We start from the raw sequence: 26,890 nt of genomic DNA, 5'->3' as shown, positions 1-26,890 counted from the left end.
TTAACACCACAAGAGGAGAAATCAGATCTTCACAACCAGGGTATTTTTTTTTTATTAATGCTTGCTACTCTTACATTGTTAGGCAACTGATGACAACAGGCAAACTAAAGCAACACTCAATCATGAGATTGACCAAGCATTGGAAGTCCAAAACACAGATTACATCAAGCCCAACGGAGGGTGCATTATTTATCGTACCCAATAAAAATCAGGCACTCTTTTACAGACTATTGTGCAAACAATGTGCAGCAGGTCACGGCCGAACAAATCTGGGGGAAATGTCAAGTACCAAGGTAGCCTTTAGAAGAGCGATAGGAAAACGCACTGACAAAACCAGCAAAGTGTACATGAAGGTGGGCAAAGAATGAGGCAACAAGTCTTCTGAAGAAATCAGCTATGAAATAAAGCAGTCGTCCTACAGATGCATAAAATAATGCAGAATATGCTGTACTGCACGTGCAATTCGTCAATACGCCTGGTTTTGCAGCAAAGAAGGAGAGAGGGGGGTGTGGAAGTGGGAACGAGTGAGTCGCTTCATACAACTTAATAAAAAGACTCCACATCTAAGAATAGAAACCCGGGTGTTTCGACTTGCTTTTTAATAAACTAGTCCGAGCAAGTTGTAGATCGAGCCCTCTTTTTAAAAAAAGTATGCCATAGGCAGTAACCAAACTTGCTTATCAATAGACATGTGCAAATGGCCACGAGAGTCCATTTCTTCAAACTAGGATTAATGTTCAGCGTTCACATTAATTTTTATTTTAATGTAAGTACCTAGTAAGGAAGTAATGAATCTATGATGTCATCTGCAAATACGTTGAAAAAACGCCATCATTACTGTATTAAAAAGCCCATGACATGGAAAAGGGGTTGAGGCTTCTCTACCAAAGTGCTGCAATAAAAGATCTGCTGCTAACATCGGCGTGCATGTTGGCCTATGGTGGCAATCGTTCTGTAGGCAGGACCTGTCTGAAGGGGGGGGGGGCTGCCAAACTTAAAATGCTTGCGCTCCATTAAGAAAAGCTGCCGATAAACATACAGAGGAAGTGTGTGCGATCGACACAAGGAGATACCAGGCTTTGGGCAAGGGGGCAGGCGGGCTGACGGCACATTAGGAGAGCGTGTTTGTACCATGCACGGACATTCAGCTGCCCCGGCAATTAACACAGCCTTTCGTTGAGCGCTGCTCATTTCTGTGGCTGCACTTGGATACAAAGGCCATTTCTTACTGCCCTCAGACAATATACCTTTATATAAAACTAAAAAGCAAACCCAGTTTGGAGCAATACTTCAGAAATCGGCTGACAAATGTACCGCTTGTGCAAGCACCTTTCGCAACGCTCTGCTTCTAGCAAGAATGTAACCACTTTGCACAATATACTTAAATGTATAAAGTATGGGGGAGGAGACGGGGGTATTGTACCCAAAGGCAACCGTCGTACAGTAAGCCTCAAAGAAAACATCCACAAAGTGTGAGGTACAGTCTTAAGTGTCTCGCTGTAGGAGCGTACATTTCAACACCGGGAGTAGAGTGTGTAGACACGATAGTGCTGTAGCACCCACTCCCACTTCGCTGCAAGCCTGGGTTGACTGACAGAACCTATGAAAACTAGACACGACAAAAACTAATTTAGAACAAAAAAAACAAGCAAAATCACCGCCGCAGCCCGGCTTCAACAGGAAGCCAGGCAACCTTTGTTGGGACGGGGGCGGGGCCGGACAAATACAGGAAGCAGGCTCTCCTGTGCCCGCCGGAAGATTTCCGTCTTAGCTAGCGGGGCTCCCGTGCTCGTGGAGAGCCCCGCGGCCCCCGCCTGTTAACGAGAATGACCCGCTGGCTGCTGAGGGACACGCAAGAAGAACCTGGTGAGTGGGGTGTGAGGGGGATGTGTGCGCGTGTGTCTGTGTTTGCGCGCTTGTGTGTATGCGTGTGTATGTATGCGTATGTATGCGTGTGTGTGTGTGTGTGTTAAAAGAGCCCGATGACTGGTTGGTGGGGGGAGGGGTGTACGCGAGTGTCTGTCTGCCTAGCATGACGCCACTTTCTGACCCACACTGTTTTGTAAACAGCACGCACACAGCAAGCAGCCAGCAGCAAAGGCGCGCTCACGAGGACAAATCTGAGACAGCAGAGGCGCGTGGCCGAACGCTGTCTCAGATTCCCAGGAAACTGAAAACAATAGTTGTCGAGCTAGACCGCATGCTACGCATGCGCAACTCTAGCTCGACCTAAAAAGTGTGACCCTCAAGTGGACCCACAGGCCGCAGGCACTGGAGTCGTGAGAGGACCTGAAGCAGCTCACCAAAAGAAGCAGGCCACTATGCACAGAATGAGGTGTGGCTTAAGCCTCTGGTCACTGGAGGTGCTCAAGGTTGGGGCTACTTGGAGACCGAGGATCTTCTTACAAAGTAGCCAATATGCCTTTGCAACTGAAAGTTGGACATGGTACGCAGGGGTTCGGTTATAGCTACCCCCACGAGGGATACTGGCCTCAAACTTGGTGAGAGAGTAGTGGAAAACCACCACCTGTGTTGCAGAGCCCACGGAGTCCGGAGGAGCTCAGGATCTGCAGACCGGTCGACTTAGTTGCGATGCCTGCAAATGCAGGGGAGTGACTCCTTCACTCAAAGGAAGATTAGTTTGATTGTCTTTGATGCTTCACAGGCCTCGGAAGGTTCCTGTATGATGCACAGGCACAGATGATGAAGCAGACTTGTCAGGCCCAAATGAAGTTCAGCGAAGTCCAGAGTGCTCAGACGGTAGAAGTGTAGTGGTGTCTGATCTGAATCTTATCCCACAACAAATCTAGGGACCTACACCCAGGTATGCCCTCAAGTACCCTAGGGACAGGGTTGGGAAGATTCAGGGGACCCTCCCAGGGGAGGGTCTGGACAGGGGGGAGGTTACTCCCATGTCCTTTGTCCAGTATCACGCCAGAGCTGGAGCCAACAGCTCCCAGAACTGGTTTGAACCGGACTATGCATGGGGACACGAAGTGTGCCCCTCATGCAGACCCTCTGGCGCTGGCAAACGCACCCCCGGTCCCAATACACAAAATCCTGTCTGGGATGTGGCCAGGCTCCCTGTAAAAGGATGCCTACTGTTCCACCTTCCTCTACATCCTACACTGTTTACGGTGTGGGGGTAAGATTCCAACACGTTTTATACCAAACATCATAGGATTAATTGCAGCAGTTTGAGATAGTCATCGAGAAATTACGCAGGGCCCCTGTATAGGGCTGCTTCACTGACAACCCGGGAGAGTGGACTCCGTAGGCTGCAGGGGTGTCCTGCTCATGCAGGGGCACCCTCTCACTTAGAACCAAGCACCTTGCCTTCAGGATTGCAAAGGCCTGCTATAGGGGTGACATATAGGTTTTAAGTGCAGTGACCCTTAAATATAGTAAACCTATATCTTTAGTAAGTGGTGCATGCACCAACTTACACAGGCTGCAATGGCAGGCCCGTATTTCCATTGTGCATGGTCTCTCATGGGTGACATAATGCATGCTTCAGCCCATGGGAGACCTCTGGGGTACCCAAGTACCATATACTAGGTACCCCAGTATCCAATTAGGAGTGTACCTATGTACTCAACACAACAATTTAGTGAGAAAGCAGATATACTGGGGTCCTGATTAGCAGTATCCCAGTCAGACTAGTCGTAATACAGCTTAGCACCAGGCAAAAAGTGGGGGTAACCATAGAAGTAGATCCTATTTTCCTACATCAACCAACACTATAGATTCCCACTGACCCTCAGCTTGAAACTATTGTTATGCTAAGCATTCTTGCACCAGGCACATGTGAAACGTAGCAGGGAGACAATGGAAATGCAGTAGGCCATCATTTCGAGGGGAGGCTTCACTGTTCTGACCGTGACCTGGTGATCTGACTGAAAAAGAGGAAGCAACGCCTGGAAGGCATGTACCCTTGCAGGACTGGGATATGTCCTCTCTACCACTGAGCTGAGTACTGCCACTGGATATGGCTGAATCGGAAGAGGTTGTAGGTGGGACTTGGTGACGTTGATGGTAAACCTCTAGTAGTGCAGGAGGTTTATAGTGGCTTAAGTGTGTGCGAGACACTGCTGGTGAGTCACACTCTTTATTAGCCAGTCGTCCAGCTAAGGGAACACGTGGAATACAATGCGCTGCAGGTGGGCAGCTACCACTGCTAAACTCTTTGCAAAGACTCTCGGTGAAGTGGTGAGCATCAATGGCAGCACCTTGAGCTGATAATGTTTGCCACTTACCACAAACCGTAGCTAGCGATGGTGAGCTGCATGAATCGGAATATGGAAGTAGGTGCCTTTGAAATCGAGGGGAGTCATGAAGTCACCTTGGTACAGCAGTGATATGAGATTCTTCAGAGGGACCTTTTGGAAATGTTCGGAGAGGATGTGCTTGTTGAGGTCTAAGATATGCTTGAGGGAACCGTCTTTCTTGGGAATGAGAAAATAGAGGGACTACATCCCTTTTCCTTGTAGGTGTGATGGCACTGGGTCTATAGTACACTTGAGGAGGAGTGGGGGCAGGGGGAGGAAGAGGAAAGGGGGAGGTGAATGAAGCAATGTTGAAGTGCTGGTTGTGTTGTCGTGTCTCCTCTTGCTCTCTGGCTTTGGCAGAGGTTAAAGGGTTCCTTGAAGCAGAGTTTGCATTTCGACCCTTCCTGTGTTGGGCCGGTGCCTAGGCAAGGTACATCCAGTGTGTGGGTGGCTTAAGAGTCGAGCGTTCAGTTCTGTCTACAGTCACAGAAGAACAGTTTCGGTGGCGGAGGCAGGCATTAACGTGGAGTGCTTGGGTGCCTGTATATTCAATACAAAATGAGGCTTCGAAGCCAAAGGCCTCGTCTTAGAAGGGTGCTTCAAAGAAGCAGTCGGCGCGGAGAGAGCAGTCGGCGCGGAGAGAGCAGTCGGCGCGGAGAGAGCAGTCGGCGCGGAGAGAGCAGTCGGCGCGGAGAGAGCAGTCGGCGCTGAGAGAGCAGTCGGCGCTGAGAGAGCAGTCGGCGCTGAGAGAGCAGTCGGCGCTGAGAGAGCAGTCGGCGCTGAGAGAGCAGTCGGCGCTGAGAGAGCAGTCGGCGCTGAGAGAGCAGTCGGCGCTGAGAGAGCAGTCGGCGCTGAGAGAGCAGTCGGCGCTGAGAGAGCAGTCGGCGCTGAGAGAGCAGTCGGCGATGAGAGAGCAGTCGGCGATGAGAGAGCAGTCGGCGATGAGAGAGCAGTCTGCGATGAGAGAGCAGTCTGCGATGAGAGAGCAGTCTGCGATGAGAGAGCAGTCTGCGATGAGAGAGCAGTCTGCGATGAGAGAGCAGTCTGCGATGAGAGAGCAGTCTGCGTTGAGAGAGCAGTCTGCGATGAGAGAGCAGTCTGCGTTGAGAGAGCAGTCTGCGATGAGTGGCTCGGCTCCAGGATCTTCTTTAGCGCTGAGGCTGGGCGTGGTGTCCTAATTTTGTGCTCTGTGCCAACTATGGCAGAGAGGCAGTGATGGACTGGAAGCTTGCTGGCGGGCTTCTAAGCTGGATACCTAGGCACTTGGTAGGGGTGCACAGAGTGGGAGCGGTGCCAGAGAGCCAGGGGAGGTGGGTCAATACTCATGGCCTGCTGGGAGGGTGGCAAGTCCAATATCTCCAGGTCGAAACCCAGAGCTGGTTTTTGGTCTGAAATACTCTTTCTCAGCGACCAACTGTTCCCTGTTGGGGCTCACCCTCGAGGTCCTGGGCACCAAAGTTGTCCTGGTATCATCGCCACTCCTCCACAACACTGAGACAGAGCCTGACTGTAGTAAAGGGTTTTCTTCGAATGGAAGAAGCACCGGGCATCGCAGGAGGCCACGTCATGTTCCAGGGAGAGAGAGAGAGAGAGAGAGAGAGAGGTTGCAGACCTGGTGTAGACCGGTTCAGGGGTATTAGGCAAGACACAGAGGACAGTAGCGGAATGTGCCGAAGAACAATACAGTCGAAAGGGAGAGGAACTGAGAAGCTTGAAGAGATCACTGCAACTCCATTGATTCAGAGCTCAGTAACACACGTCTGAACCGACGGTGGAAAGATAATCTAACAAAGGAGTCGATGTCCATGTGCATAACCATCAATAGGTGGAATCACAGTACCTTGTGACTTTAGAAGACTTCTTAGAAGAAAAAAAACTTGCACATATCTGGGCCCAACAATATATGGCAGGATTATGCACAGCATGTTTATCTACAGCCACACCTGCCTCAATCATATAATTTTTTAAAGAACAAAACATCACAATCCAGCGGAAGGTGAATTTTGATAGCAGAACCCAGGTACTTTTCAAACTCTTGAAAACTGCACCTTTGCCTTTTAAACCATACAACACTCTTCTGCCTCCTGGTAATGGTCACTCTATACAAAAAGTAGATACATGCATACTGCATTACTGATGGTTAAGCAAGTTACGCTTTACAGCATCCACCCCTCCAGGGAAAGCAAAGGCGATCAGTCAAGGCTTCCTCTATAAAGTGGTAGAGTTTAGCAGCACTCTGAGGCAGCATGACAATGTAAATACCGCCAACGTTGGTGGTGGGGAGTTTTCAGCTACAAAATCGTTCTAATTCAAGGACCTAAAAACAAAAACAAGCTACCAAGGCAACAAAGTTCTCGTCCAAGAAAAGTCAATGATTGATTTTCAGGGCAACAAGAGCCTCTGGTTCCAGACTGAACGTGACTAAGGGTCCAGTAACCAGTGCCAATTTTGGGATACCTTCTGGGATTTTAAGGCCTATTAAGGTCCAAATTGGTCTTGCTGCTTCTCAATAGGGGAGCATGTACTGATAACTTATATAGCACCTTACCCTGTGTTTTGAGAAGCTAGAAAAGCAGCAACCCACTTTAATGGTGTTCAAACAATCAGCCACTATGCCACTACGCCTCTTTCGTTTGACAGGAGCACCCATTGGGGACACTAGACTACAGGAATTGAATAGTTCCAACTAGTAACTGGATGCTTGTGTTTAAAGACCAACCAGAACTTTAAAAGTAGCATATTGTGAAGCCGAAGTGCTAGAGAGAGAGTTCAAGAATCACTATGAGCACCTCCAGTCAATAAGACAAATTCCCCACAGGTACTGTGATGGTGCAGAAACTCAATGTCTCTAGTTCTAAGAAAGGGAAGATAGGGGGAACCTAAAGAGACAATGTGTAGTTGAGACAGTGCAGGCTCATGAGTTGTTATTCAGAAAAATGACTCATGTTGAAGTGATGAGGGTGGAACTTCAATCTAGTAGGCGCAAGCTACAATGAAGCAAGCATTGGCAACACCAATAAGTCTTGCAATGCCTGCCAGCATTTTGTCATGCCAAATCTGGTTTTGCCCTGGTTTTGTAAAAAAGTTATTGTTGGAGTGGTCTGCTTAGCCATGGAGGATATAAAAATAGAAGAAAATGGTTAGAAACACAAATATTTTTTTTGTCTCAAAAAAGCACTGATTATAGTGGTCCTTGGCAATCAAGGGAACTACTTTGTCAGCATATGTGCTACTCGTGAAAGAGCAGTCTGCTGTCACTCACATTGAAATTAGTCAACAGCTTAAATGGGATGACTCAGTGCCCCACACTGGATGCTGCCATTAGTGGGAGAAAATGTGTACGACATCAATTTACCAATTAATGAAGAAGGCAGGATTCTAAGCTTCTATAGGTATATTAAATATAGCCTTTCAGTACAATCCAAAGGGTTTGGATAACACTTGATAAAAAAAGGAAGGGCTCTTGTGCTATTCCTTCCCTACAACTAAAATGTCGTGGGATCAACTTTGTGCTACCTAACCACCAACAGAGTCTAGCTTTGTTGAAGGACAGCACAGTAAAATATAGGGCACCTCTAGTGGACTTACAGACTGTCAAGTCCAGGAAAACCATAGCAGCATCAGAAAACAAGAGAAAGACATGAACCAAATGTTTCCGACCCGATGCAAAACAGCTTAAGAGTATATTGTATTGTGAGAAAAAGGATCATCAGGTTATACATAGCAATATTAAGGAAGAGCCACACCCCTGGAGTTTTAAAATCGATTCTTGCGGGGTCCCTTTCACAACGCTTAAGTAAGTAAATTGTACTTTCTAGCACAATCCACTAGATTGAAGTTTCTCTCAGTGCTGCTGAACCATAACTGCATTTGTGTGCTTTATATAGAACATGGAAAGTTATATACCATTAGGACCAATCACAAAGTAATTGATTATAATAAAATAGAGAAAAGAGTATAAGTTTCGAGAAGAGTAAGTTCAGCGTTACTGCTGAATTCATCAGCCCTATTAATTTTTAGACGTAGCCTAAAGTGGCAGGTTCAACTGTTTTCTGACGGCAAAGACAGAGAGTACCCTTCCAGAATAACATGGCCTGATAATGCGTTTTGAAGTATGAGTCTCAGCTTCCAAGTCCTCTTTAAGCTCCAGATATGGTGGGCCTGTTTTTTCAGGTAACTTGCCAGTTACTCATCCTTAAATTCAAATCTTGTTTCTATGGGCATCCAATATGAAGGACTGATTTTAGTGGTGTGAGCAACAATTGTGGTGTGCCCGGTAACCAATCATTACCAACATCAAATTAAAACTGATAATGGCATAAACTACTGTTTTTAGGTGGGGGAATCAACGGTTTGCTTTGGCTATGATAATCAAGAGTGGGCATTATGATAGGTTGAATGTGAGTGTAGGAAGTTGGCTTTAATGTGATATATAAAAAATATGATATACCGTGTAAAGAGTCCAGGGATTCCCTTAGGAGTGGACAGGGGTTTGCTATGCAACCCCAAAGTGCTCTGTTAGGGGGACATGTGATTTGAGCAGTCTCAGGCTTAACATAGAGGAGTGCATGACATTGGTAACTACAGACAATGATTAATACATGACGCATACGACTCAAGAAGGAGATGCTCACCAATTTATAAAAATACCTAGTACTTTTATATATGTTTAGGCATCAGAGAAAAATCGCCCAGGTAAGTATGTTATTAAATATGATTTCCTTTCACTTTCATAAAGTGGACACTGCAAATTTGAAGTTCTGCAATGTTAACCTATGGAATGAAGAAACAAGCTCTGCAAACAGGTACAGTACATCGACGTACAGGACCGAAATCCAGGAGTTAAGATCAGTGTGGGACAAAGTCCTAGGCAGCACCAGCAGTACACCACCAGCGGCACGAGGGCAGCCGGGTGCAGGGTGGAAATCAGCGTGGGACCCCAATGCATATCATGGGGATCGGTCACTGTAAAAAGAAGCTGCAGGCTCTGGCTAAGCAGCCAGCCTGCTGAACAAACAAGTGGACTCAAGTCTTGCGATGCTCAGTGACAGGGGGGCACCGCTTCTCCAAGGCCCAAGGGCGACGGGTGCAGAGGGGTAATTAGGCATTGGGTTTTTCCTTACCCGAGCAGTCAAAGTTGAGGGGGTTTGTGTGCAAAGGCTACAGGTGACGTGGGGGAGGGAGGTATAGGAGGGGTGAAACCAAGATAGATTCGAGCTCTGGAGGGCGGGGGAACCTTGTTAGCACCATTGGCCCACTTCAACTTTGGCCGTAAGCGACGAGTGCAGTGGTGGCTTCTGGTGTTAGGTTTTGGTTGTTCCGGAGGCCTCCGAGTCTTATCTTGTGGAGACTCTTCAGAACAGGTAGGCCGTTTACGGGAAGTCTCGAGTCTTTTTCTGAGGTAGACAGTTACCCCAAATTTCTGGAGTCAACAGCTGCAAAAGAGTCGACTTTGGCGCAATTCTCGACGAGGGACGCAAACAGACAGGCAGGGTGGGTACCTAGTCAGCTGCTTCTTCCCTCCTCTCTGCTTTCGCAGGTCTTCAGTATCCTCTCTCTTCTTAGGTCATCAGGATATGCTTCTCTGGTGTCAGGGGCTTCCCTAAATGCTGAATTAAGAGGCGTTAGGGGAGTGTAGGGTAATATCTAATGGGCTACTTGGGGTCACTACTCCCCATATATGACCACTTCCTGGGGAAGTGGGTCTAACTCTGTCCCACAATTTCCAAGTATGCCATTCAAAGATGGCAAATTCTGAAAATCGTGTCCACCTCACAGTAGCCAACCTTAGGGGTGGTACTAGCCTGGATCTGGCACCCCTACCAGACTATAACATTTTCCTGTCTGTCCAGGTGCCAAGGGGGCTCTGGACAGGAGGTTGTGGCTTCCTCTGAGGGGAGCCAGATTTGTATTCCAAAAGCGCCAGCTTCTTTGAAGCTCGCCAGCCAAAGGAGGCTTATCAAAAGGTCATCCTGTAGGAGGCGATGTTACACCCTCTTCCCGAACAGGTTTTTGTTCTGGAGCAAAGATTCTCACCCTAGGAGGTTGGACCAGCGTCTCGGGTGGGAGGCTGGCTGAAACCAGTCAGCAAGGACACCAGAGGCTGGTAGGTTTCAGGGGACACTTTTAAGGTGCCCTCTGGGTGCATGTATTGGTAAATCCAACACGGGCCTCAGTGTGGGTTTACCAATACTAGATCCTGGATATCAAACATTCCTATTTTCAGTGAAGCCATCATGTAGCTAGGGAAATCATTTTCACCAGGGTCCAGCACATGTAAAATGGCTTATCTGGTCACTTGTACTCGCAAAGATAGGACTGACCTGCACGGGGCATATAAGCTCATGCAATATTCAGCACTCTGCTTTAGGGCTGTCGGGTCTGCTGAAGGAGTGACTTACAAACATTATGTGCAGTGTTATGGACCTGGCACACATGGATGTGTGACATGTTGCGTTTTCACTTTTATCTGCTAAAACATAAAGCCAGCAATGGCAGTCTTGCTTGTGCTTGATAAGGGGTCCCTTATGGTGGCACAATTCATGCTGTAGCCCTTAGCCACCCTCTTTAGCACCCCAAGCCCTAGGTACCAGGGAACCATTTACTAGGGACTTACAGATGGTGCTAAATGTATGGCCAACGGCGGGAAACAATTTGGAAAAGAGCTTGGGCACTGGGGACCTGGTTAGAAGGAACCCAGTGCACTTTCCGTTGAAATCACCTCATGTACCAGGCAAAACATTAGGGTGGCCGTGTCAAAATGGGAAACTTTCCTACAGTGAGTGAAGCCCAGAGATATTACTAGGGAAGAGATGGAAGACATAAAAAGCATCTAACTGTATTCCATCAATAAGTTACTGATCAAATGAATGTTGTTGTCTGGGTGGATTGAGAAAAAAAGTTGGGTTTAGAAGGGGTTCTCTGTCAAGCAGGAGTGGAGTACAAATTTGCTGTTGATTGAGAAAAATGTCATGTAGTGTTTAGTGATCTGGATCACCTGTTATGGGGGTGCCCGGAACTAGGGGCGTACTGGCCGGAAGTGGGGGAACTCCTGAATGCGGTAACAGATAGGGAGGTGGACTTTAATATGGCAGCATGTCTACTGCTCTGGTTCCCTCATACTAAGAAAACGAAAATTACGAGTAACTTTATTGATCTGGGACTCATGTTAGCTCAGAGAGAGATAACTTGGCACTGGAAGTCTAAAGAAGACCCATCAGTGAGGAGATGGAAGAATGAGCTGTTGAAATGGTCAGGCTGTGAAAGTATCATCAGAATGCGACAGGCTACTAGACTTGGCAAGGAGAGCTGCTTGGAGATGGCGAGAGCTTGGGAGATGGTGGTCCAGGCATTGCGTGATTACTTGATGGGGGATGAAGTGGAGGAGCAATAATTGATGAGGATTCCATGTGAACTTAGTGATTGCAAACGACTCCTGATGTGTAGCGAGCTCCAGAGTTAGTACAGATTTAGTGCGCCCGCATTAGCAGCAGTTGAGGGGGGGGGGGAGGGAGTTTCAAGGGAGGTAGTTAAGCATAGCGACACGGATTAGAATCGGAGGATAGAACTTAGGACTGACCCAGGATGTGGGGGGCTCCCGGGAAAGTAGGCAGGCACCTTGGCAGTACCATTAGGGGGATCCAGGGGGAGGACTCTGGAGTGATATGGGTGGGACTGCATCGGAACGGGTAAGAGCTGCTGACGGTGTCCCCATGAGAACTCTGTGTCTGCTGGTTGGTGCATGGAGGGGGGGATTTTAGGGGGGTAAAAGCAGATACTGAATGGTGAAGCTGACCGAATACCCGGGAAAGGAGTACACTAGGGCATCTTCTTGAGGAAGGTTGATCTGGCGCGCCGCCCATCCTCCGGGATGTGGGCTAAATGGCTGTGTACGATACACCTGTCACTTCCATGTTTGTGAAGCTATAAGTGTGCTGGTTGGCTTATTCTGTGGTCTTGTTTCTAATTCTGCAATAAAAAAATTTTTTAAAAAAATGTAGTGTTTAGTGTCATTTGTGATTTGATGAATGTAGACGCATCCTTCATCAAATAGAGTACTCAGCAGTTTTAGATAAACACTGATAAGGGTGGGTAATAGAATTGAACTTTGAACGACTTAGCAAAGTATTAAAGCTTTCATACAGGTGTATTTTCCAAGTCTAATCAGAAAATAATATTTGGTTTGAAAACCATTATCGTGCTAAGAAACCCATACAGTGATCCAGTATAACGGCTTATCTATGGTGGTCAAAGGTGTTGAATGCTGCTAGAGGTCAAGAAAGATGAGGAGGCATTCAAGGTCTGATGTATGTTGTGCAGCACGTTCAGTAAAGATAGAGCCACTACAAAACCGGACTGATAGTCTGCTAGAAAACACGTCTGAAATTGGAGAAAATATTTTGAGTGTTTGTTTTTTATGAAATGGGTGCTACTTTGCCAGTTTAGTCTAGCAACGCTCCATGAGTGAGAGAGGATTGTCATATCACACCTATCAAACTAGTCTGTTTCCAAAAGGTGAAAGATGTCTTTTATGGTTTTCAGTACAACACAGTGGCCATATTTGGTGAATATGAAGCCTTTTATGACCTTGGAGAGTCCATCAATAACAAAGACAGAGATGTCCCAAGGTTTTTTACTAGCGGCAGTGGGAGACGTTTGCATGTAAATGCCTGAACAGGCTACGGAATTTGAAAAAAATATTTATTGTTCTTGTAAATAGTTGCCATAGATGGTGAGAGTTGACCGGTGCGTCAGTTTCTACATTAATGATAAAGGTTTATTTTCCATTTTTTTTGTATTCTCTATTAGCATGTTGAAAGGTTTTAAGCTACTTGGAGAACCGTTTAGTGGATGTGTTGCATAGGTTAAGTACAGACGCTGTTTTTTGATTGGAAGATCCCATCATCTTTTGAAATTGGAAATCACTGGTGTCATGCAGCGTAAAGTCTCAGAAGCAGCTTCTGAGGTTGTCAATATAATTGCCCAGGGTGCCCATTTTCAATTTTGCCCAGCAACACACCAGATTACTTGGAGGACATTTTCTTGGAGGATCGAATGTGTATATTTTGATAGTGCTGCTGAGGATTCGTCAACCTTTTTGCCTTACAGTGTGTGATGGGTAATTAATGAGCTGCATCTATTCAAACGCAAATCTTGTAAATATTGTCCGCTTGACCTATATACTTAAGTAGCCCAAAACAATCAGGTTAACATATCATAGCCTGAAAATGGTATTTGAATAAAATAACTGCTGCTAAGGAGGTGGTAGGGGTCCATTAGTATGATCAAGATTAATGAATTGGGGACGGGTAATGTGTGTAGTACAGATTTGCATTCTTGTGCAGACTAGTTATGTAGGTGAAGGTATTTACGGACACATAGTGATGTGTGATCACATTTTAAGCTGGGGCAGAGCACCACAATTTTGCATGTTCACATCAACTTGACATTTCTTCCTGACCACTGGGTACAGACATTTGAGACACATTTCATTGCGTGCCTGTACAGGATAATATTCTCTGAAATGACTTTACCTACATTTCCATTTTGTAAGCATATTATCAACTGTCTTTAACATTCTGTACAAGGGCTAGGTTTCACTACGCAAACTGTTGTCACTTATTATTGTCTGCTCTGTGACAGCGCAATCACTACAAATTAAACAATAGCAGTCAGACTGGGGCTTCTGCATGGCAGCATGGGTAATGTTTATGATAGAAACAGCGTAATTTTCTTTTGTCACTTTAGTTAGAAGAGCTTTTCGCTGGGGCTGCAAGGGATGCTGCCCAGCTCTCCACCAAGATAGGCACACTGATGACATGTACCCACAGGTAATGTGGTGTTACATCACCCTACAGGGATATGGCAGATTCACCCACCCTAAACATACTAGGATAGTTAGCGCTAGGTAGAAGTACAATCTAAAACAGTACCTAAATGCCAGCATATACACTGTTACAGCACAATGTTTAAACTGTTTATCTTCTTGGCCATTCTTGTAATGCTGGTCGTGTTATTCTGTTTCCTTCAATTGATTATCACAGCACATGTTTTAATACAAGAATCCCAATCCTTCAGCAAATATTGAAACTCCTTGCGGAGTATTTCTCTTCGGGTATGGATGAGCAACCAAACAAAAGCGATCTAGATTTGTTACCATAATTTCCTTGGGGAGTCCGGACTGCCATGTTCTGTGGCTGCAGAATACATTTGTACTTTGTCAGGTGAAGGGGTACAGATTGCACACTGAGCTTGCAGGACTATACAACAAAATATTCTAATGGTGTGTGTGGAATCTGCTCACACAATCCGGACATTTATGTTGTCCAACAAACGCACAATTTTTACTGAGAAAGTATAAGCAGTACAACAACACTAACATATGAATCCTCCAGCAACTTTTCTTTGGACATTTTTAGGTAGAGCTATTTATAGCTCTGAACTATTGTAGGGGAAACAACACTCTTGAACAAGCGGATTCCTCCCAATGCATGTTGTTTACTGAAGCGTGATACTCCCCCAGGCGCGCGCTTGGCCTCACACCCCATCCCCTCCCACTCGCTCGCTCCCCCGCCCCCCCACCAGGCTCCCCCACAGCAATGTCGAGAGCTTTTCAAGCGTCCACTTCCGCGTTTTACCTTGCATTTGCTATACATTGTCAAACTTTGCACAAAGTTGGAGCAGTCCTGCTGCTCAGTCAACTAGTTTGTATTATTATTTATTTTATTATTTCTTTTGTTTGCTCCTTGCACGCTCTGTAGTTACTTCAGACCGGGTCAGCCTACTGCTTGTTTTATTTATTTACTTTGCTCCTCGCACGCCCACATAGGAGACAACTACCATTTAACACATTCTATAGCAACTTGTGATCGGGCCGTCCCACTGCTCAGTCAGTGCTTGTTTTTGCTGGCTCCAGTTTTACCTACCCTGCTCTTTATATTTACAGGTTTCTCGTTCCACTGCTCCGCCTCTAATCTCCAGCTGCTCTTCTCTTATCATCCGCTGCTCCTGTGATATCGCTCTGCGCTCTGCTTCCTGCTATAATATGCATGGTGTTATAAGGATAAATGTCTCAAGATTGCTCTTCATATGTTTGTCATACTGTTGCTCATGATTGTATCGCGCACTTCTTGTTGTCTGCTACTTCTCCTGCCATCTGTGGCCGTTTACTGAAGTGTGACGCTTCGCCAGGAGCGCTTGGCCTCACACCCCATCCCCTCCCACTCGCTCGCTCCCCCGCCCCCCCACAGCAATGCCGAGAGCTTTTCAAGCGCCCACTTCCGCATTTTACCTTGCATTTGCTATACGTTGTCAAACTTCCCACGAAGTTGGAGCAGTTCTGCTGCTCAGTCAGTGCCTGTTTGTATTATGTCTTTTGTTTGCTCCTTGCACGCTCTGTAGTTACTTCAGACCGGGTCAGCCTACTGCTTGTTTTATTTATTAATTTACTTTGCTCCTCGCACGCCTACATAGGAGACAACTACCATTTAACACATTCTATAGCGACTTGTGATCGGGCCGTCCCACTGCTCAGTCAGTGCTTGTTTTTGCTGGCTCCAGTTTTACCTACCCTGCTCTTTATATTTACAGGTGTCTCGTTCCACTGCTCCGCCTCTTATCTCCAGCTGCTCTTCTCTTATCATCCGCTGCTCCTGTGATATCGCTCTGCGCTTTGCTTCCTGCTATAATATGCATGGTGTTATTAGGATAAATGTCTCAAGATTGCTCTACATACGTTTGTCATACTGTTGCTCCTCATTTTATCGCGCACTTCTTGTTGTCTGCTACTTCTCCTGCCATCTGTGGCCGTTTAGGGGCATTATTTCCTTCCATTAGTGGTGCTCCGTCACAATGTTGGTCTATTTAACCAGCCCTGCTCTTTATATTAGGTGCTCTCAGTGTTCCATTTTGGCTGCTCCTCCTCTTAATACCCGCGGCTCCCCCTCTTATCTGCTGTGATATCGCTCTGCTGGGTTTCCTGCTATCATTTGCATTCAGTTTTAAGGATAAGTGTCTTAAGGTTGTGGTCCATACGGTTGTCACATGCTGGTGCTCCTCATTTTAGCGTGCACTTCCTGTTGTCTGCTACTTTTCATCATCCTTGTCTGTGACTGTTTAGGGGCATTACTCCCCTCCAGTAGTGATGCTCCGCCAGTGTTGGTCAGTGCACCCTCGGGGCTGACTGCAGCAGGTCATCAGTCATTGCTGTGCAGGGTCTTCTTGTTTGTCATATACTAAACCCATTTGGTGATTTTTGAAAAGCCTCTCAGAATCACAAAATGGGTTTATCAAGTCATTTTGAATCGCAGTAAGGGGTGCACACGTAGAACTGCTTCTTCATATTTGTCAGCAGCCTGGAGGGATTTGGCAATGGTCTAAGTGGGAAACCTTTTTTAAGCAGCACTTGGGAAGTTGCATATCCTGCGCTGCATACAGAAAAGGTTTCACACACGCACATTGAGAGAAGTTTATTTCTGCGCAGGCCAGTAAGCACCTCATGAATAAAATCTGTGAAATTCAAGAAACTAGACTAAAAATCCACTGCAGCCATAACAAGCACAACTGTTGTAGGACCTGGTAATTTATATTCTAGACAACTTCAGGATTTCTAACGGCGCCAGCAGTTGCTTAACAGTTTATTTATTTAATACCTACGTTCCCATGTAAGTCCAGAGTAATTATTAAAGGTCCACCAAGTATTTAATACCTACGTTCCCATGCAAGTCCAAAGTAATTATTAAAGGTCCACCAAGTAATATTGGTTTATTTTGCCACTTCCTTATTCTTTGAATTTCTACTTTATTAAATGTCTAATCCTTTTCGAGTTCTTATGTTTTTTGTAAATTTTCAAATTAAGAGTAGCACATACCATACTGCATTTTTCTCAAGAGGGACTCTGTATGTTTCTGTATTTAACTGTAGTCTTCTAAACTCTGTTTTCTTCTCCTGTGCTAATCTGCTGTTCTCTTCCACCTGCATATTTCTCTAACTCCCTGTTATCTTCTCCTGTGCCAATCTGCTGTTCTCTTCCAACCCGCACCCTACTTTAACTCCGTGTTCTTTTTTTCTGTGCTGTTATGCTGCTCTCTTCCACACACCTCCTTCTCTAACTCCCTGTTCTCTTCTCTGCTCCAGGGCTGATCTGCTGCTCTATTCAACCCGCCTTTTTCTCTACCTCTATTTCCTCTTTTCACGTACTGTTCTGCTGCTCTCTTCCACAACACCTCCTTCTTTAAATACCTGTTCTCCTCTCCTGTGCTAATCTGCTGCTCTCGTCCACCCCACCTCCTCCTTTAACTACCTGTTCTCTTATGCTGTGCTGATCTGCTGCTCTCTTCCACACACCTCCTGCTCTAACTCCCTGTTCTCTTCTTTTCTCCGTCTGCTGATCTGCTGCTCTCTTCCACCCTGCCTCCTTCTTTAACTCCCTGTTCTCTTCTGCTGATCTGCTACTCTTCCACCTCGCCTCCTTCTCTAACTCACTGTTCTCTTCTCCGGTGCTAATCTGCCGCTCTCTTCCACACCACCTTCTTTAACTCCCTGTTCTCTCCTGCTGTGCTTATCTGCTCCTCTCTTCCATCCACCTCCTTCTCTAACTCCCTGTTCACTTCTCTGCTCCAGAGCTGATATGCTGCTCTATTCAACCGCCTCCTTCTCTACCTCCATTTTCTCTTTTCACGTACTGTTCTGCTGCTCTCTTGCAAAACACCTCCTTCTATAAATACCTGTTCTCTTCTCCTGTGCTAATCTGCTGCTCTCATCCACACCACCTCCTGCTCTAACTCCCTGTTCTCTTTTCTCCCTCTGCTGATCTGCTGCTCACTTCCACCCCACCTTCTTTAACTCCCTGTTCTCTTCTGCTGATCTGCTACTCTTCTACCATGCCTCCTTCTCTAACTCACTGTTCTCTTCTCCTGTGCTGATATGCTCCTCTCCTCCATCCACATCCTTCAACTCCCTGTTCTCTTCTCTTCCACCATGCCTCCTTCTCTAAGTCCATGTTCTCTTCTCTTCTCCACTCAATCTATCGCCTTCACTCTATCTATTGCCCTCAATAGATCCATCCATCCATCGCCCTCAATAGATCCATCCATCCATCGCCCCCAATAGATCCATCCATCCATCCATCGCCCCCAATAGATCCATCCATCCATCCATCGCCCCCAATAGATCCATCCATCCATCGCCCCCAATAGATCCATCCATCCATCCATCCATCGCCCCCAATAGATCCATCCATCCATCCATCCATCGCCCCCAATAGATCCATCCATCCATCCATCCATCCATCGCCCCCAATAGATCCATCCATCCATCCATCCATCGCCCCCAATAGATCCATCCATCCATCCATCCATCCATCGCCCCCCAATAGATCCATCCATCCATCCATCCATCGCCCCCCAATAGATCCATCCATCCATCCATCCATCGCCCCCAATAGATCCATCCATCCATCGCCCTCAATAGATCCATCCATCCATCGCCCTCAATAGATCCATCCATCCATCGCCCTCAATAGATCCATCCATCCATCCATCGCCCTCAATAGATCCATCCATCCATCCATCGCCCTCAATAGATCCATCCATCCATCCATCCATCGCCCTCAATAGATCCATCCATCCATCCATCCATCGCCCCCAATAGATCCATCCATCCATCGCCCCCCAATAGATCCATCCATCCATCCATCCATCGCCCCCCAATAGATCCATCCATCCATCCATCGCCCTCAATAGATCCATCCATCCATCGCCCTCAATAGATCCATCCATCCATCGCCCTCAATAGATCCATCCATCCATCCATCGCCCTCAATAGATCCATCCATCCATCCATCGCCCTCAATAGATCCATCCATCCATCCATCGCCCTCAATAGATCCATCCATCCATCCATCCATCGCCCTCAATAGATCCATCCATCCATCCATCCATCCATCCATCGCCCTCAATAGATCCATCCATCCATCCATCGCCCTCAATAGATCCATCCATCGCCCTCAATAGATCCATCCATCCATCCATCACCCCAATAGATCCATCCATCACCCCAATAGATCCATCCATCCATCCATCGCCCCCAATAGATCCATCCATCCATCCATCGCCCCCCAATAGATCCATCCATCCATCCATCCATCCATCGCCCTCAATAGATCCATCCATCCATCGCCCTCAATAGATCCATCCATCCATCGCCCTCAATAGATCCATCCATCCATCCATCGCCCTCAATAGATCCATCCATCCATCGCCCTCAATAGATCCATCCATCCATCGCCCTCAATAGATCCATCCATCCATCGCCCTCAATAGATCCATCCATCCATCCATCCATCGCCCTCAATAGATCCATCCATCCATCCATCCATCCATCGCCCTCAATAGATCCATCCATCCATCCATCCATCCATCCATCCATCCATCCATCGCCCTCAATAGATCCATCCATCCATCCATCCATCGCCCTCAATAGATCCATCCATCCATCCATCGCCCTCAATAGATCCATCCATCCATCCATCGCCCTCAATAGATCCATCCATCCATCCATCCATCGCCCTCAATAGATCCATCCATCCATCCATCCATCCATCCATCGCCCTCAATAGATCCATCCATCCATCCATCCATCGCCCTCAATAGATCCATCCATCCATCCATCCATCGCCCCCAATAGATCCATCCATCCATCCATCCATCGCCCCCAATAGATCCATCCATCCATCCATCCATCGCCCCCAATAGATCCATAGATCCATCCATCGCCCCCAATAGATCCATCCATCGCCCCCAATAGATCCATCCATCCATCCATCGCCCCCAATAGATCCATCCATCCATCCATCCATCGCCCCCAATAGATCCATAGATCCATCCATCGCCCCCAATAGATCCATCCATCGCCCCCAATAGATCCATCCATCGCCCTCAATAGATCCATCCATCGCCCTCAATAGATCCATCCATCCATCCATCCATCCATCCATCGCCCTCAATAGATCCATCCATCCATCCATCCATCGCCCTCAATAGATCCATCCATCGCCCTCAATAGATCCATCCATCCATCCATCCATCCATCCATCCATCCATCGCCCTCAATAGATCCATCCATCCATCCATCCATCGCCCCCAATAGATCCATCCATCCATCCATCCATCCATCCATCGCCCCCAATAGATCCATCCATCCATCCATCGCCCCCAATAGATCCATCCATCCATCCATCGCCCCCAATAGATCCATCCATCCATCCATCGCCCCCAATAGATCCATCCATCCATCCATCCATCGCCCCCAATAGATCCATCCATCCATCCATCGCCCCCAATAGATCCATCCATCCATCCATCGCCCTCAATAGATCCATCCATCCATCCATCGCCCTCAATAGATCCATCCATCCATCCATCGCCCTCAATAGATCCATCCATCCATCCATCGCCCTCAATAGATCCATCCATCCATCGCCCTCAATAGATCCATCCATCCATCGCCCTCAATAGATCCATCCATCCATCGCCCTCAATAGATCCATCCATCCATCGCCCTCAATAGATCCATCCATCCATCGCCCTCACTCCATCCATCGCCCTCACTCCATCCATCGCCCTCACTCCATCCATCGCCCTCACTCCATCCATCGCCCTCACTCCATCCATCGCCCTCACTCCATCCATCGCCCTCACTCCATCCATCGCCCTCACTCCATCCATCGCCCTCACTCCATCCATCGCCCTCACTCCATCCATCGCCCTCACTCCATCCATCGCCCTCACTCCATCCATCGCCCTCACTCCATCCATCGCCCTCACTCCATCCATCGCCCTCACTCCATCCATCGCCCTCACTCCATCCATCGCCCTCACTCCATCCATCGCCCTCACTCCATCCATCGCCCTCACTCCATCCATCGCCCTCACTCCATCCATCGCCCTCACTCCATCCATCGCCCTCACTCCATCCATCGCCCTCACTCCATCCATCGCCCTCACTCCATCCATCGCCCTCACTCCATCCATCGCCCTCACTCCATCCATCGCCCTCACTCTGTCTATCTATCGCCCTCACTCTGTCTATCTATCGCCCTCACTCTGTCTATCTATCGCCCTCACTCTGTCTATCTATCGCCCTCACTCTGTCTATCTATCGCCCTCACTCTGTCTATCTATCGCCCTCACTCTGTCTATCTATCGCCCTCACTCTGTGTCTATCGCACTCACTCTGTGTCTATCGCACTCACTCTATCTATCACCCTCACTCTATCACCCTCACTCTATCTATCACCCTCACTCTATCTATCTATCGGCGTCCCTCTACTGCACTTACTCTATCTATGGCACCACCACAGCATCACTCAGGGGCACCACGACATCACTATGCACTATCACAGCATCACTCAACGTCACAGTATCACTAGTTGCCACCACAAGGTCACTCAGGGCCACCACAGCATCAATCTGTGTAACCATTCAACAAAAACTGGTTCAAATATATACTCACAATGTTTCAAGCTTTATTAGAAATGTCACAAAAAGATGTTAATATTTCACTTTTGTTCTTGGATTTTCGTCTCAATAAAATGCACAACATAATCTTCACAAAAGTTAATTACAAAAAAGTACGCTTGTGCCATTATAAATTACAATAACTTTTATTTCATTATTAATTATAAAAAAAAATAAAAGACATTGTTATGTGTATTAGCAATACATCTAAGTCAAGTAAATACAACACATATTGCATTACAAATGCTATAGGTGTCACATTTGCGAAAGTTATAACTATTGGCATTGTAAATGACAAAGCTATTAATTTCGCTATTTTCAAAACCAACACATAAATAAAAAATGTGTCATTTACAATACCAATAGCTCCAACTTTCCTAATGCGAGACTTATTGCATTGCAAATGCTGGTTTCAGAATAATCTTATACCTGGTGGTTTTGCTGCATTGCCGATGGAGGCTGCATCAACAGCTAGCAAGGTTTCAGTTCTGAAGAGCCAGTCTTTATGCATGTCCTAGATAAGTAAATGGATGTAATGTCTATATTTTGATATAGATCTTGCATTGTAAAAGACGCATTTTTGGTCCTTTTTTTGTCAAATAGAGGATGCCTGGATTTGGCAGACTGGTGATTTTCTGGTGCAATAAGATTGTTCTTGCATTCGCAGTTCAGTGAACATTTTTGTTTTCATCCTAAGTTATGTCGTGAAGTGCTGTCTGACAACATGCTTCATTTACTGTTGGATGAAGCAGGTATTGGACTTGATTTTTGGTGGTACAGAGACAGGTGGGATAGTTGAGTAAGAAGATGCTCAGTTGAAAAGAGGAGTGAGGCACATTTGACTGGGAAGAAGGTATTGGACTAGATTTTTGGTGGTACAGAGACAGGTGGGATAGTTGAGTAAGAAGATGCTCAGTTGAAAAGAGGAGTGAGGCACATTTGACTGGGAAGAAGGTATTGGACTTGATTTTTGGTGGTACAGAGACAGGTGGGATAGTTGAGTAAGAAGATGCTCAGTTGAAAAGAGGAGTGAGACACATTTGACTGGGAAGAAGGTGGTCACTAGAGAAGAATAGGATTTTTAAAAAATTGTTATTAAACAACCAAAGTACAATAATATTTTATAAACAATGGCATATTAATGTACCAATGCTCCTTTAGAACCGGTAAGAATCCAGCTTCATCTTTAAATGCACAGTGGCCTATGCCTTACTCTTGTTCATTCAAGCAGAGCACAAGAGCACACGTCTACCTAGCAAACGAACAAAAAGAAAACATACCTGACATGCCCTGCTTGGTGATCTGCCGGTCATAGATCTTTTTTTCCAGAGTATAATCAGACACAAGGCGGTAGATGTGGCAGGGCTTCTTCTGGCCATATCGGTAAACACGGCAGACGGCTTGTGCATCGTGACATGGATTCCAGGAAGCATCAAATACCACTACCCGATTTGCACCAATAAGATTCACTCCAAGGCAGCCAGCTCTTCAATGGAAAAAAAGGAAGAGATAGCTTAACACATGATCGAAACAGTGTTTAGAGCTGGACAAAAGGAGGCAAAGTGATTTTACATAACACAATGCTCAATTTCAGAGTCAAATATGTCATACACTTCTTGCTTTACTTTTCTTTTAGGGCAAATCTTTGTTTTTTTAATTATTACTTAAATTTATTGTGGTTGTTAATATAGCCATCAATTATTGCAGAGTAGGCAGGAGAGCTGCTTTTTTGACATTCTGTAGCAGCATATGTTTACAGAATCCCGGATACTCTTTCACAAAGTAGTGTAAAGAAAGATAAGTATGGGTAAAAGATTAATACAAATGGAACAGAAGGCTGAGATGAGAATGGCAGGGAAAGGAAGACCCTGACCAGTGATGTTCAGGGGAAGTGTGTAAGGATTATTAAGAGGTATTGGGAGAATAGGAGATACATTTACATTTCTTTGAAAGTCAGGTGGTGTGAGGAACAGTTCGAGATTAACCAGCAATTTATTTCCGATGAAGAAATTATAGAATAAGGCTTGTCTTCTCAGTGCTTCATTTGGATTAGGAATTTTCAGTTTCATCAGGATTGGGCTGACCATAGTGCAGCTGCATCTTGCGTGTATGGGTTTTCAGCTAAGTAGTCCACTTTGCTGGGAAGGTGGACCTTGTAAATAATACTCCGTGAATTGACCCAGAAGGGGGAGCCTTTGCAGCTCCTTTAGGGTAGAAGTAAATAAGACAGGAAGAATCAATGTGTAATACAATGCATTTGGCAATAGTAGAGCAGTAGTAACCAATTGCATGTTATAAAGCCACATTCTGATTTGAGGTTGGCGAGAGTCATAATTAATGAGAATGAACTCTGTTTTAGTGAGAATAAGTCTGAGACTAACAGCTTTCATTCAGGACAGAGTAAGGTCTAAGAAGATGTCACAAGGCAGAAAGGGACATTGTCGACATCGCTAAGTTAGCATGAGCCCAGCAGCCGTGATACTGCTTTTGCTCACTTTACTACATGGCTTTATTTTGCAAGACTCTGTTTATGCCTTTCCCATGAGAACTGTCTGCTTGGTTCCTTCTCTGCTTAGTCCTGGAGTTTAGTCTGAACACTGTGAGCAAGGTCGATAAACAATGGCCCTCGTTATTCTCTTCTGGTCAGTCCTAGCACCTAGACAAAATATGCTAACAGTTGCTGCTGTAGACTCGTGCTTTGATATTATGGGGATGCATGTTTAGGTAACACACACTTGGAGAGGGAGCTTTCCAGGGAGACGAGTCATGTGGTTCCTATGATGTAGAGATACCATCTAGGCACTAAGGTATGGGGTCTGCTAACAAAGCCCAGAGATCTTCTATTATATAATAATACTACTTCTTGCCAAAGGGAGGGTGGTTAGGCCTTAAAGTCCTTTATCTACTGTCTTTATATAATGACATCTCCCTTTATGATACATGGCCTTGCTGCAATGCTAACTGTATTGTTTTTATGCATATTGCTGCTGGTTGTAGCTCGAATACTGCGTTTTAGAGTACAGTTGAAATAAACATTTTAAACTATCTTCGTGTTTCAGTAAGTTCTTATTGTGGACAGGTACGAGAATGTGAGTGAAAAGGTGTGTCTTGTTACCGCGATTCCTGAGAGATCCGGGAGTGTTGTGTTTTGGGGTGTCTAATCAGTTGCTTCTTCATGAGTGTGTAGGAGAGCCAGTGAAACACTATAGCTAGTCGGCCCTGGGTTCGTGGGCACTAAGGTGGTGGGAAGATTAGCCCCTATACACCGAGGTCCCATTTTCCTGCGCATAGTTTTGTGTAAGTGCAGATTCCGTACAAAATGGCGCTACCAACGTTTGGTCTGGTACTTATTCACGAGACCCCAAAGTAGTGCTTGTGCATGTCCACCATACCCTCTCACCAGTTTATGGAAACATCCGTGGTGTGAGGACTTAGCCTCCTATATTTGTTGTTTATAGTTATAGGTTTTTCAAGCTTGAATTTGAAAAGGTTCCTCTTTCTATATAAACCTGCTTGTGCGCTACCGTTGTTTCGGTACTTTTCTTCTTATGGCAGTCGCTATTGCGGAGTCCAACTGTGCAGCGGCCACGGCTTATTTGTCACAGCATGCAGTCCCTAATGGAGGGGCTGATTTAATTTTTGTTGCACAAGCAGATGCAGCATACCGAGGTTTTCTATTCTTGGGTTACCGTTCTGGCAGTGGATTGGAATGACAATTTGTTTCACGAATATACGGCCTCCGCGGCCACGCAGGAATATCGCCCATAATCGCATACTTAAAGTTCCGATGACGGCATGGCAGCACACCATATGGTTTAATGGCGCCCTACCTCAGCCTGTTTCTGTGGTCCATTTAGGCCCCTTATCAGTCGATGGGGCCAGGTGGCCAGATTTGGCTGGGTTTACAGCACATCCAAATTACCTATATGTTCCTATTGTAGAGCTGAGACAATTTCATACCTCTTTGATACTTATACATAGAGCTGTAATACAGTTTATGTCATGCAATATTCAGGTGGCTCAGACTGGAGCTGCTGTCCACCAGGACATGGTCTGGTTATTAATCCCATCATGGTGAATTCAGTGATGGGTAAACGCACCCAGAATAGGGATGACTCCTCTTACTGACTTGCAGAAAAATTTGAGCAACTTGAAGCTTTCTTTCCACATACTACGCCTGTGGAGAAACACAGGATCCTTACCATGAGTTTACCTAAAGTACTTATTCCTAATCTAGCGGATTGTACCACCTGGGGAAAAGTGTTTGCAGCAGTGTATTCACTGATTTAGCACCCCCTCCATGACCGTTCTTCCGTCCGTACTTAAAAGGGTTCAAGACCAACATGGGGCTTAGGCTGCCCTGGAGTTGGGGATGGGGATGAGACTGGTAGGGGTTTTCCCTATTGTTTCTGATATGATCCATGCTAATGTAAAGGGGGAAGCATTTAGCTTACAGGTGAGTCAGCTCTAGAGGTGGAAGCGGATGTCGATAAGCAACGTGAGTTGCTGAAGATTATTGCTAAAGTATATAAATCCTTAGGGTGCAATAATCTGGGTATTAAGCCTTTCACACAAACACAACAAAAGACACACACAACAAAAGGCCCAAACCACAAAGGAAGGCCGTTCTGTCTTTCCTAAAAAGATGTGGAATAGAAATCAGCGGCAGCAAAAACAGAAGCAAGGGTCACATGCTGGTTCACCAACACTTGAAGCTTCTGACCGTAGATTTGATTTGTGTGACCGCTCTAAAATTAAGACACCGGAGAGGTTTCAAGTTCCTGATCTTCACTCTCCCCGTTCTTTACGGGAGTCATCAGATTCACAGTTCGGTGGTGGCAAGCGCCAGGATCGCAGACAAGGCAAGACCACTCAGCAGAGACGTTATCCGCAACACCAGTTTGACATTAAAGCCAAACTGGAGGGAATACCTCCTTTTCGAGCCCCGAATCAGAAAAAGAAGGTTGCCGCTTTAACAGCAAAGAATGCCTCAGACGATGAGAGCCCGACAGTGCAGCGGAAGTTACTATCGTTCGGGAGGCACTCCATCCTTGTCTGGAGGCGAGAGCAACTAATACTTTCAACACAGTGGAAACCGCAGACACA

The 26,890-nt window shown here is 46.2% G+C and overlaps 1 protein-coding gene across 2 annotated transcripts in view; it reads right to left on the bottom strand.

The window, feature by feature from the left end:
* The window catches only part of RAD54L2 (RAD54 like 2), a 796,737-nt gene that overhangs the window by 212,552 nt on the left and 557,295 nt on the right, over window positions 1–26,890 (bottom strand). For both annotated transcript variants that reach the window (XM_078661273.1, XM_078661274.1), the window contains exon 16: window positions 23,065–23,270. In XM_078661273.1, coding sequence (XP_078517399.1) covers window positions 23,065–23,270 — 206 coding nt within the window. The remainder of the gene's footprint in view (window positions 1–23,064; window positions 23,271–26,890) is intronic.

Source organism: Lissotriton helveticus, chromosome 9 (genome assembly GCF_964261635.1).
Source record: "Lissotriton helveticus chromosome 9, aLisHel1.1, whole genome shotgun sequence".
Taxonomy (NCBI): Eukaryota; Metazoa; Chordata; class Amphibia; order Caudata; family Salamandridae; genus Lissotriton; species Lissotriton helveticus.
Note: the sequence above shows the minus strand (reverse complement) of the source record. Positions and strands in the feature narration are given on the sequence as shown.